Source organism: Miscanthus floridulus, chromosome 10 (assembly GCF_019320115.1).
Source record: "Miscanthus floridulus cultivar M001 chromosome 10, ASM1932011v1, whole genome shotgun sequence".
Classification (NCBI taxonomy): domain Eukaryota; kingdom Viridiplantae; phylum Streptophyta; class Magnoliopsida; order Poales; family Poaceae; genus Miscanthus; species Miscanthus floridulus.
The window spans coordinates 8,330,576-8,341,118 of NC_089589.1; the positions used below are offsets into that span (position 1 = coordinate 8,330,576).

At 46.8% G+C, this 10,543-nt stretch overlaps 2 protein-coding genes across 2 annotated transcripts; both read right to left on the reverse strand.

Annotated features, from left to right (window-relative positions):
• Positions 1-1,227: 1,227 nt before the first annotated feature.
• LOC136487596 (probable protein phosphatase 2C 73) lies at positions 1,228-4,660 on the reverse strand. Its single transcript, XM_066484714.1, has 5 exons — positions 4,313-4,660; positions 3,146-3,766; positions 2,869-2,986; positions 2,555-2,778; positions 1,228-2,074 (listed from the first exon to the last, which is right to left on the reverse strand). The coding sequence occupies exons 1-5, from the start codon at positions 4,487-4,489 to the stop codon at positions 1,634-1,636; spliced, it is 1,581 nt and encodes a 526-aa protein (XP_066340811.1). The 5' UTR covers positions 4,490-4,660; the 3' UTR covers positions 1,228-1,633.
• A 1,368-nt stretch (positions 4,661-6,028) lies between these two features.
• LOC136487597 (F-box/LRR-repeat protein 3-like) lies at positions 6,029-9,846 on the reverse strand. The gene is made up of 8 exons (XM_066484715.1): positions 9,051-9,846; positions 8,480-8,608; positions 8,124-8,228; positions 7,642-8,035; positions 7,437-7,566; positions 7,066-7,360; positions 6,722-6,973; positions 6,029-6,362 (listed from the first exon to the last, which is right to left on the reverse strand). Exons 1-8 carry the CDS (start codon positions 9,753-9,755, stop codon positions 6,303-6,305), a joined length of 2,070 nt encoding a protein of 689 aa, XP_066340812.1. The 5' UTR covers positions 9,756-9,846; the 3' UTR covers positions 6,029-6,302.
• Between the last annotated feature and the right edge of the window lie 697 nt (positions 9,847-10,543).

Below are 10,543 nucleotides of genomic sequence, written 5' to 3' on the forward strand. Positions count from 1 at the left end.
TTTGTTCTTTCTGTTGTCTAGAGAATAGTCCATTAGAACTATAGGTTCAGATTGACCCTGTGGGATTTCCTGTGAAATCCGTTACATTGTTACATTCCAAACATGTCCTAGATTACTTAAAGATTTCACAATTTTTAGTAATGGTGCTATCCATATGCTATACAGGTAAAGGGGGCATATTTAAGAAACACCACAGACTGCCAGATGGTTGTCCTCCTGGTTGAAATGATGACCATTTGAGATTACTTAACCCGCTTCATAGGTTCTGCCACAATTCTCGTGCTGCTTGTTTCGTCAACGATCAGGTAAAATTGAACTATCTAAATATTTTAGTCACCTTGCATGAAGAAAAGTATATTGACATGTTTTGTTGCCACCTTTCCTATGAAATCTCTGTTACATTGTCACATTTCAAGCATGCCCTAGATTCCTTAAAGATTGCACAGTTCTCAATAATGATAAACTATCCACGTGCTATACAGATTAAGAGGGGCATATTTCAGAAACTCTAGAGACTGCCAGATGGCTGTCCTCCTAGTTTAGATGATGACCATTTGAGATTCCTTAACCACTGAAATAAGATATAGTGGATAGTGAAAAACTATAGATTCTAAAACACAGCAATTGGAACTTTGAGATGTTTGGAATGGTGGGAAGAAGCCACAGGAATCTGAGCAAGCATAGCAACAGAGTGAGAGTAAAGATTCTTTTCCTTGGGTTGGAGTGGAGTTTTTATTTCTATGTTTTGTGCTGCTATGATTTGTTTTCCTTTGGAATGTAACTCAAATTTGTTTAAATGTATGAGCATTATTACTCTCCAAGATTTCAGAATTTCATAATAGGCTCCATTCCAGTGCGAAATTCAGATATGTGTATGATCTGGAAATGTCGTGTCTATGATTACCACGCATAGAAAATGCCATAATTTCAAAAGTATGCAGAGTAGATGTGTCCTGCACCATATAAAAAAAGCTTCAATCTTTCAGTTTTTGTGCATGACATATCTACATTAAACTTCTAATATTGTTTCCATGCAAAGATTAAACATATTTTTTACCTGCGCCTTAACCAGGTGATTTGCCGACGCGCGTAATGGACTAGTTATTATTGTTATAAAATACCAGGGTTAAAAATGCATGCATACATGTCCCATCTTTTTAAAATGCATCACACCCGGTTGCCACCCCACAATGCATCAAGCAATGATTTAATCATTAAATTTAAGAATGAAGAATGAGTAACCATTCCATAGATCGATCATATTTATATGGTGTCAGAAACTAATCTCACCAACAAATTACAGTTACAGCACACGCAAACGGCAAACCCTTGACGGTTCACGCAATCAGTCACGCAATGTTAAGTAGCAGTAGTATATCAGTCTGAAGTCACATTCGAGCAGGATGAACAACCATTCAGCCAGCCAGGGAACGATGAAATGCTACTCCTGTCCATGTCACCTCATCCGTTTCAACAACCTGAATGCGACTGGCCATTACGCCAATCAAATCCTAGAAATTCCTTTTCAATTTGGCTGCCTCGCTTCCATCGGTCCATGACCATGCACGGATGAATTTACGTGTACCGGCCATGAAAACGATGGCCTCCCTTCAATTTGGCCAGGGATTGATGATCAATCCCGCTCCTCGCCGTCGTCTTCCTCCAGCGAACTCGACCGCCTCCGCCAGCTCAGCACGCGCCCCATGCGCGGCAGCCTGATCACCGAGTTGGCCCGCGCCACCCCTTCCAGCGCCCTCCACACCGTCGCCCCCTCCGACGACGACGCCTCGCAGCCGCCGTTACTCAGAGCCCTGCGGAAGCTGCTGCCCGTGAACGGCACGGCCGCCGGCTTCACGTCCTCTCCTGTGCCTGGGACTCTGAGGCTCTCGTCAGGACCACGAGAGGCCCGGTTCAGGTAGAGGCACACGACGGCGCAGTCGTCCACCATGGACGTCGGATACTTGCGCCGCCACGCTCGGACAGCACGGTCGATCAGCTGCCTCGCCGCCTTGGATGGGTCGCTCGCAGATGACACGAGCTTCACCACCTCCTTGTTCGACAGCACGTCCCAAATCTGCAACAGGTTTTGAATATTGCAACAAAGGAAAATTCAGATCTTCAGCCTGTTCGTTTGGCTATGGCTTGTCGTAAAGGATCGTAAATTTTCAGCCGGAACAGTATTTTTCTCTCACACAAACCAGCCAGCAGTACTTCTTCACGAACCAGCAACTATACGAACCAGCCAAACCGAACAGGCTACAGTAAAAGTGTAAAACCATGTCATCTGAGACTTTTGTCTATTGTGTAAACAAATCATTATCAGCTAAAACTATCATGGCAATAATAAATACTACGACAGTGATATGTCTAGTTTCGGTTAACAGTTTCTATTGTGGGTCTAATCTGAAAGGGATTTATGCTATTCTGTACCCAGATCATTCGGAATAGTTGCATGCAGGCCTTTCTGATTAAAGAAACCAACGACAGTTAATGGACTGAAAGTGACAGGAATCTGAAACTGCCAATCAAATAAATGATCACAGTTTTTTATTACCCCATCAGTAGCAAGCACCAAGAACTCATCTTTCTCAGACAGTTTCCTGCAGTAGACTTCAGGTGTGCAGATAAGGCCATGGTTCTTCAGGCAGAAGTCACCGAAGGCCCTTGCCATGGCGAGGCCTGGCGCATCCTGATCCGGCAGCCACATCCTGGGCACGTCTGGCTCGTCGTCCATGGCGAACACTCTTCCCTTGCAGTTCAGAATCCTTGCGAGCTCACCTATTGCAAGTGTGCATGAATGCAAAATTCAGACAAGTAAGTGTATTCAGGTGTGTTAGTAGCCGTGAAATGAGAAGTTTTGATGCTCACTTGGAAGATCTGGCTTCAAGTCAGTGGTGAGCTGGACGGGGATCAGACGGTCCTTGCTGTCACGGGTGCAAAGGACAGCGCGTGAATCGCCCAAATTGGAAACGATCAAGTGATCACCCTGTGCATAACAAGGACAATACAGCTGAAACATGATTTCCTACAGCTAGTAGTTACAGTACAAGTAAATCGATGAGCATCTATCTGACTTTCCAAAGGAATCCAAATCACCGAAACATGATTTCTAGTTCAGCTAGTAGTTACAGTTCAGAATTAGTACCTGCCTAACAGCAGCGACTGCAGTTGTGCCACTACAAATGCAGTCGATTCCTGAATGTTGCCTCAGCTCCTCATCCACCTGCTCAAATGTCTTGACGAATATGTTCTTCCAAGTGGACAACAGCTGGCTCTCATCGCTGGGATCATCACTGAATGAGCTGCTATCTGACTTGTCAAAGGAATCCAAATCTGTGTTGCTTGAGGGATCCTCTTCAGTTCTGAACTTCAAACTATTGCTTGAATTATCTTCTTCAGGTCTGAGCTTCAAACTATTGCTTGAATTATCTTCTTCAGGTCTGAGCTTCAAACTATTGCTTGAGTCAGCTTCTTCAGGTCTGAGCTTCAAACTATTGCTTGAGTCAGCTTCTTCAGGTTTGAGCTTCAAATTATTGCTTGAGTCAGCTTCTTCAGGTTTGAGCTTCAAATTATTGCTTGAGTCATCTTCTTCAGGTTTAAGCTTCAAAGTATCGCTTGAGGAGTCTTCATCTCCAGTTTTTGGTGTCAAAGCAGAGGCTAGTTTCACTGGAAGGGTGTCACGGACATGGCGAGCGACTTCCCGGCCAAGAGGGCCATGGCCATCAAATACCCCGCAGAATATGTGGCCCTTGTTTCCAGCAAAGTCCTAAGCATCTTGATACAATTGCCATACATCAAGATCAAGCGAATCGTGTGTGTATGAAAAAAAAAACAATGTACTTGCATTGAAGATGCTATAGCTTTTAATGTTCCGGCCCAGGCAGATCCATGTACAGTGCAAGCTCTCAGGAGTCAGGACTCAGGACACTGGTGGTGTGGGCAATTAAAGATGGTGAAGTACATAATTCCAGGTATGCCAAAAAAATTTGTTTTTTCCTTTCTACTAACATCTCTCTCAGGTTTTAAGGTTACAATTCTCAGCAGCCGTAGATAGATCCGGTGCACATTTCTCAGACTAAAATACAACTCGCATTGCAAGTTGCAACAACACCGCGAACAGCTTGCATATTGGCAAAACACACACACAATATCCCAGATATTTCAGTTTTCTTAATTGCTATCATTCTTCCCTTTTTTTTTAACATTGCTATCAATCTTCCTGGTTGGACAAAATCAATGGTGCAAGACTGCAAGGAGCTACCAAGTTGCAAGCAGAGAAGAGAGAGAGTGGAGGGAGGGTGAGGTCATGCACCTGGCAGACGGTCATGGCGTCCTGGTTGGCGCCCTTCCATCCCTGCTTGGTGTGCACGGAGACGCCGGCGCTGGCCCACAGGTGGTGGTGGAACGCGTTGTCGTGCATCCATGGGAAGCCCAAGCCCTCGTCGTCGTCCAGCTCCCCTGCTGCCGCCTTGCTGCAGCAGATCCCCATTGCTGCCTATGCTTGCTTGCGCGTGAGCTCCGTCCTCTCCTCTACACGACTACTCCAAGCAAGAGCAGCAGCTAGGAGTTGCGGTGGGTTAATTAATAAATTTATGCTTGCTTCATTGGTTGGTTCGCAGGTGTGGTGGGGGGCATTTAATGACAGGACCGCTAGGGTAGGGCAGCGTATGACGACGGACCATTCTATACAGGGATCCGTCACCTATTCTAGGCCGTGTTTAGTTCTCTCCCAAAACGTTAAATTTTTCAAGATTTTTCGTCACATCGAATACGAAAACACATGCATGAAGCATTAAATATAAATAAAAAATAAAACTAATTACACAGTTTAGACGAAATCCATGAGACGAATCTTTTAAGCCTAATTAGACTATGATTGGACACTAATTGCCAAATAACAACGAAAACGCTACAGTACTCATTTTGCTAAAATTTTCGGATCTAAACTGGGCCGTAGTAATGATGAAGCTTCTTCTGCTTCTACAGGACGGACGGATGGACAAACAAACGGACACACCCTGCTCCAGCTTCAGCCTTCAGAAGTAAAAGGGCTCGAGCAATGCAGCAGCTGCGCTCTGCCCTGGGCGCAACGGCGAGCCATGGCGGAGGAGCGACGCAACCCGGCAACAGCAGATGGAGATGCCATGCATTTACTCCTCATCAAGGGACAAGGGTTGAAGGGGTCACGGACGGGACAGGAGCATCGGCCACAGCTACCCGTGGTTGGCAACGGCAATGGCCCCAGTTTAGTTATAAAATTTTTGGCAAAATGGGCACGGTAGCATTTTCGTTATTATTTAGTAAATAATATCTAATCATAGTCTAATTAGGTTTAAAAGATTCGTCTCGTGGATTTCGTCTAAACTGTGTAATTAGTTTTATTTTTTATTTATATTTAATGCTTCATGCATGCGTTCAAAGATTCGATGTGACGAGAAATGTGAAAAATTTTGCAAAATTTTTTGCAAACTAAACTGGACCCAACTGTTTGTCCGGCACCAGCGTGATGCCTGCGCCGCGCCGCCCATGTCGCCTCGCTCTCGCTCCTGCCAGCGGCTTCTTCAATGCTACTAGCTGCCCATGGCCATGGTCACGGCCACCTGCCTCTTTACCTGTCCATTGCAAGTTTGCAACGCTAGCTGCCCCGATCTCTTCAACCTGCCATTCCTGTCTCACCCTGTGCTTTGAGTTCCATGGTCCCGTCCGTGTGCGTCCAACACTGACTCACATCGGACTTGACCAAACTCCAGCACCCGCAGAGTTTAAGGATCAATGCGTCTCCGTCTAATATCGTCTCCTCGTTTGTTTGAGAGGATACGATATGACCAAGCAGAGGTGTTGCACCAGATCCTGTATGGCCTATGCAACCAGCAAGCCACTTCATTCAAGCACTATAAACAAGCGGATATCACCTATATCCTTCATTCTGTTCTTGTATCCCAAATAGAAAATAAATGCAATGCGAGCCACTTCATTCCAGCTAATCACAAACATAAATACAACAGCCAACAAACACACGCCATATCTATGGCACTAAATTCCAGAACCATTTTCTTATCAACCAAAACCATCACTTCCATGTCAATAACTTTCCTTCATCTTACAAATATTCTATACAGCCTGACTGCTCCACAGAAATATACTACTGCTACTTAACATTGCGTGACTGGATCTACTCATCTAGTATACATACACCTCTGTGGTACCGCACAGATTACAGTACTTCTGGATGCCAGTCAACAAACCCATCCATCCACAAGATGCATGCCCTGCTTTCCATCATAGCTACACTTGAGGTCTTCTCATCGTACAAGCACATCTTGGGACTGTTGCTTCCATACATCACAAGGTTCCACCTCAACCTGCACAAGGCCACACCTGTTATTAGACACTTAAGACTTTTCCAGGCTTGTAATTCTAGTAAGAACAAATCCACTCAACAGTCAACAGATATAAGACAACTGTGCTATGCTCTTAGGCATTTTTTTAAAATGCCATCCATAAGCAAATCATGATTTGTGCGTTTTGAAGCATAGACAAAATCTTGAAAGTTAAAAAAAAAATCATTGCACAGCACAAACATAGCTTAAAAGAATCACAACTTTTCTGAAGCAAATAGTATGTAGTGTTTTCAAGTAGCAAATCAGGCAAGACACCTAAATGAGTTGGTGAACACAAGGGTTTAACCCTGTGTAAAGCAACCAGGGGAGTAGTAGAATACCTTGAATGGTTTATCGATCCACTGGAAAACACAGCCGCGTGCCTCAACATTTTTTATCATATGAGCAGGCATCATGGATTTGAATGCTTCGTGAACCTTCACTTTCGTCAAACAACCACAAACCATAAGAGTAGCCGTCAAGCCATTAGGCGTTATACCCGCTAAATGGACGATGGTCATGTTCTGCAAGCCAGATATGCTAGAAAGGGACAGAAGTCCGATATCGGTGACTGAACAATACGACAAGTTTATCTGTGATGAGACATAGATGGTATTAGCACAATTGCAGAACATACATGGTACCATCATATTCCAGTTACAGTTACAGGAGAAAAGGATAATACCTGACGGAGGCTATGAGAGAACTGGGAAAGGTAAAGCATTCCAACATCATTAATCTCAAAGCATTTCTTAATATCAAGCTTGGAAAGTAGCCTGCACCCCATTGCTATTTCTGAGAGTCCAGTGGATGTAATCATGGGGCAGCCACGAATCTCCAGAGTATTCAGCTTTGCGCATTTTGAAAGTGAAATCAGTGAACGGTCTGTTATTTCTGTACAGTAGGATAGATTGATACACTCTAGCATTGGACAACCCTGTGCAATTTGAATAATTCCAGCATCACTAAGGCCTCCACACCTGAAACAGAAAATATAAGTTAGTTTACTGACAAAGAACCAAACAAAGAAAACCACAAGGCATGTCTAATAATGACCTGTACAGATCAATGTCGCGGAGTTTTGGGCAAGACCTTCCAATGTGGGTAAGACCTTCATCACTAATCTTCAAGCAAATTCCAATTTTTAGACTCGAAAGTTTGCTGCATCTGGCAAGAGCTTTCAATCCTACACAAAATATATCCAGAGTCAACTTTATGTTCATCTGGCAGAGAATAATTCAGTAGCCAGTTCAGTAAGTACCTTCGTCATCCAAATCACTGTCAGTAAGGTCCAACTCTTCCAAGTGAGAACAGTGCTTCCCGATCAGTTGGAGTGCTCCACTGGAAACACGGCTACAAGACTCCATCCTCAGAGAGATGAGGGAAGTGCATGAACTAGTTATGGCCGCTAGTGAAACATCAGTGATATTGCGACAACAAGTAATGTCCAGCTTCAGCAGGTTCTTTAGTCTTGACACAGCTAAAGAGAGTTCTGTATCCATCACTCCAGAGCACTTGCTCAAGCTTAACTCCCGTAAAGAAACACAAGAGGTTCCAATGGCTTTTAGTGCATAAGCCATGAATTTGCAGCCTTCCAGCTTCAGGGTCTGCAGTTTAGGAATCTTCTGGAAGCTTCTCACCATAGAAGGAGTAACCTGATACATGAAGGATGTGAATTAAGCTGTGAGGGCTCAAGTTATGACCAGGTGATACAATAATACGAGTAGATGATTAGCTACTTACAGGACAGCAGTATGAAAGATCCAGTTCCAATAGATTGGGTACCGACTTCAGTATGGATGAAACTCCCATGTCAGTGATATTCTGACACTGAGACATATCAAGCACCTGCAATGGTGCAAGCATGCAAGTTCAGTAATAAGCAGAGCTTTGTGCTACTATGAAGAGTTTTTTTTAATTATCAAAAATACATATTTTAGTACAAGTGACTAGTTCAGACAAGGCATCTAAGGAGTTCAAAACCTAACAGTGTAAGATCAAGCGAGATAATATCACTATAGTGTTTGAAATGAAGCTGATGTGTGATTGCTAGTAACAAGCAAGTCAATAAAAATAGCAAATTACCATGAGCACCTCACCTGTAGTGATTTACTGCATTCTTTGTCAAGACTATCAAGAGCGTCATCATCAATTCCAATACACCCCACCAGTGTCAACTCTTGAAGATTGGGTAGCTTCATGATTGCAGGAAAACTATCCTTTGTGATCTGCAACACAAGATACGTTTCCATTTTATTATTACTCCAGCACAATATGATAAGTGGGTGGGTAGGCACAGGCACAAAGCTGCAAGAGAAACTAGAGTCGGCTACTAGTACCGCTCTGCTGATCCATTGTTGCAAAGATGATTTGCCATGTTTATAGATAAGAACGCCTGCAGATCAAGAATAATATACTACCTATACACTGAAGTGGTCCAATGCCCTAAGCACTAACTGAATAATAAATTAGATTGAGCAAATATGTACTAGTAACTAGCAAAGGGAGTAACTGAAGCCCATTTTTTTTAGGGAAACTGAAGCCCATTTTGCTCCGGTGAATTAAAGAGGAACCTGGATGTCTTATCAAATCAACAAACGTACTAGAAGGAAACAAAAGATAGAATCATCCAAGAAACAAGCAGAGCACCAAAAAAACCTGAGCGCTCACCATGGTGTAGGAGAGATCCAGGCTGGTCAGCTTCCTGCACTTGAGCGCGAGGAGCTGGATCCCCAGATCCGAGACCCCAAGGCACCACTTGAGCGAGAGCTCTCTCAGCTCGGTGCACACGACGGCGACGCATCCGAGCCCCATGTCAGTGAGCGGCTTCCACCTTGCCAGCGAGAGCCTCCTGAGCCCCCTCGCCCGCCCCACCTCGGCCGCGGCGGCGTCCCCGAGGTCGACCCCATTGGAGAGGTCGAGGTCGGCGAGGCCCGGGCACGACGCGGCGAGCGCGGCGACGCCCGCGGCGCCGAACCCGCGGGAGCGGGAGAGGTCGACGGCGCGGAGGGCGGAGCAGGAGGAGGAGACGGCGGACGCGAGGGCGGCGTCGGGGACGCGCGCGCAGAGGGAGAGGTCGAGGCGGGTGGCGCACGGGTACCGCGCCAGCGCGGCGGGCAGGAGGTCCGGGCGGAGCGGGCGGACGACGCGGCGGTGCCGGGACTCCGCGGCGTGGCAGGCGCGGGAGGCCAAAGCGAAGGACTTGAGCGCCCGCGGGTCGGCCTGGGCCACGCGGTCCAGGACCAGGAAGAGCAGCTCGTCGGCCAGCGTGTCGAGCGGCGGCGCGACGGGGGTGGGGGTGGGGGAGGGGGAGAGGGAGAGGAAGAGGCGGCGGCGCTTGGGGTGCCTGTGCTGCTGGGCTGCTGCCGCGGCCATTGGGGAAGTAGGGGTGGGCTTCTTGGCACGGCGGACGGCGGCGGTCTTGGTGGCTTCTTGATCCGGCGGTGGTTGCAGGGAGGAAAATGGAGGCTGCCGGCGATGGATGAGATGGGCAACCACAATAAGTAACCAGGCGCGTGAGATGTGAGGAGAGAAGATGACGAGACTGCCCCTGGAGCGTGTCGTACTGGGGAATACGCGGGCTGCGCCTGTGTTTCCGTATTTGCCCCTACGCTCCTGCTAAGGAAAGTCTCCATCAGGGGTACTAAGGTAAATTCGGCGGCTGTATGAATCCAGTTGGACGGGAGGTACGGTACGGCGGGTGTACTCGGCGGGGGCAGAACGGGAAAAAGGGAAGTGAGACAGGTGGGGAGGGGGCGATGCGGGGGAGGGGAGGACACCAAGGACTCCAAATCGTACAGAGTACAGACTGGTGGTGCGGACGGGTACGAAACGTCAAAGCCAAGCGTACCGGGGTGCTTGGCCTACCCGTTAAACAGACATGTGGCCCCCGCTGCCCCCACTTTGGCATCTCGCGAGAGAGTGCGGGACAGGCACGAGTAGTTGTTGCTGACTGGTGGTCCCGTGCTCCCTGGGGACGGCTTTTCTTTTCCCGTTCCGTGCGGCGGGTCTGTGCAGGCGACAACGCATATTTCCCTTCCGTCGTCTTGTGTGGGCCCCACCGGGCTTTGTGCGCACAAGCGCCCACGATTAATTAACACCGGGGTATTAAAAACACAGACAGTTGCAAGTACTAGCACACAGACTTTGAACCGTTCTCACAA

Bases quoted from the DNA above. Each gene is read 5' to 3' on its own strand.
- LOC136487597 (XM_066484715.1), bottom strand. From the start codon at position 9,755: ATGGCCGCGGCAGCAGCCCAGCAGCACAGGCACCCCAAGCGCCGCCGC. The intron at 7,361-7,436 runs GTCATTATTAGA...TTTCTGTTTCAG, and splicing joins CGCGACATTGATCTGTACAG to GTGTGGAGGCCTTAGTGATG. The intron at 6,363-6,721 runs GTATTCTACTAC...GGCCTTGTGCAG, and splicing joins GGATCGATAAACCATTCAAG to GTTGAGGTGGAACCTTGTGA.
- LOC136487596 (XM_066484714.1), bottom strand. From the start codon at position 4,489: ATGGGGATCTGCTGCAGCAAGGCGGCAGCAGGGGAGCTGGACGACGAC. The intron at 2,987-3,145 runs GTACTAATTCTG...TGTTATGCACAG, and splicing joins CAGTCGCTGCTGTTAGGCAG to GGTGATCACTTGATCGTTTC. The intron at 2,075-2,554 runs GTAATAAAAAAC...AACCTGTTGCAG, and splicing joins TGGTGCTTGCTACTGATGGG to ATTTGGGACGTGCTGTCGAA.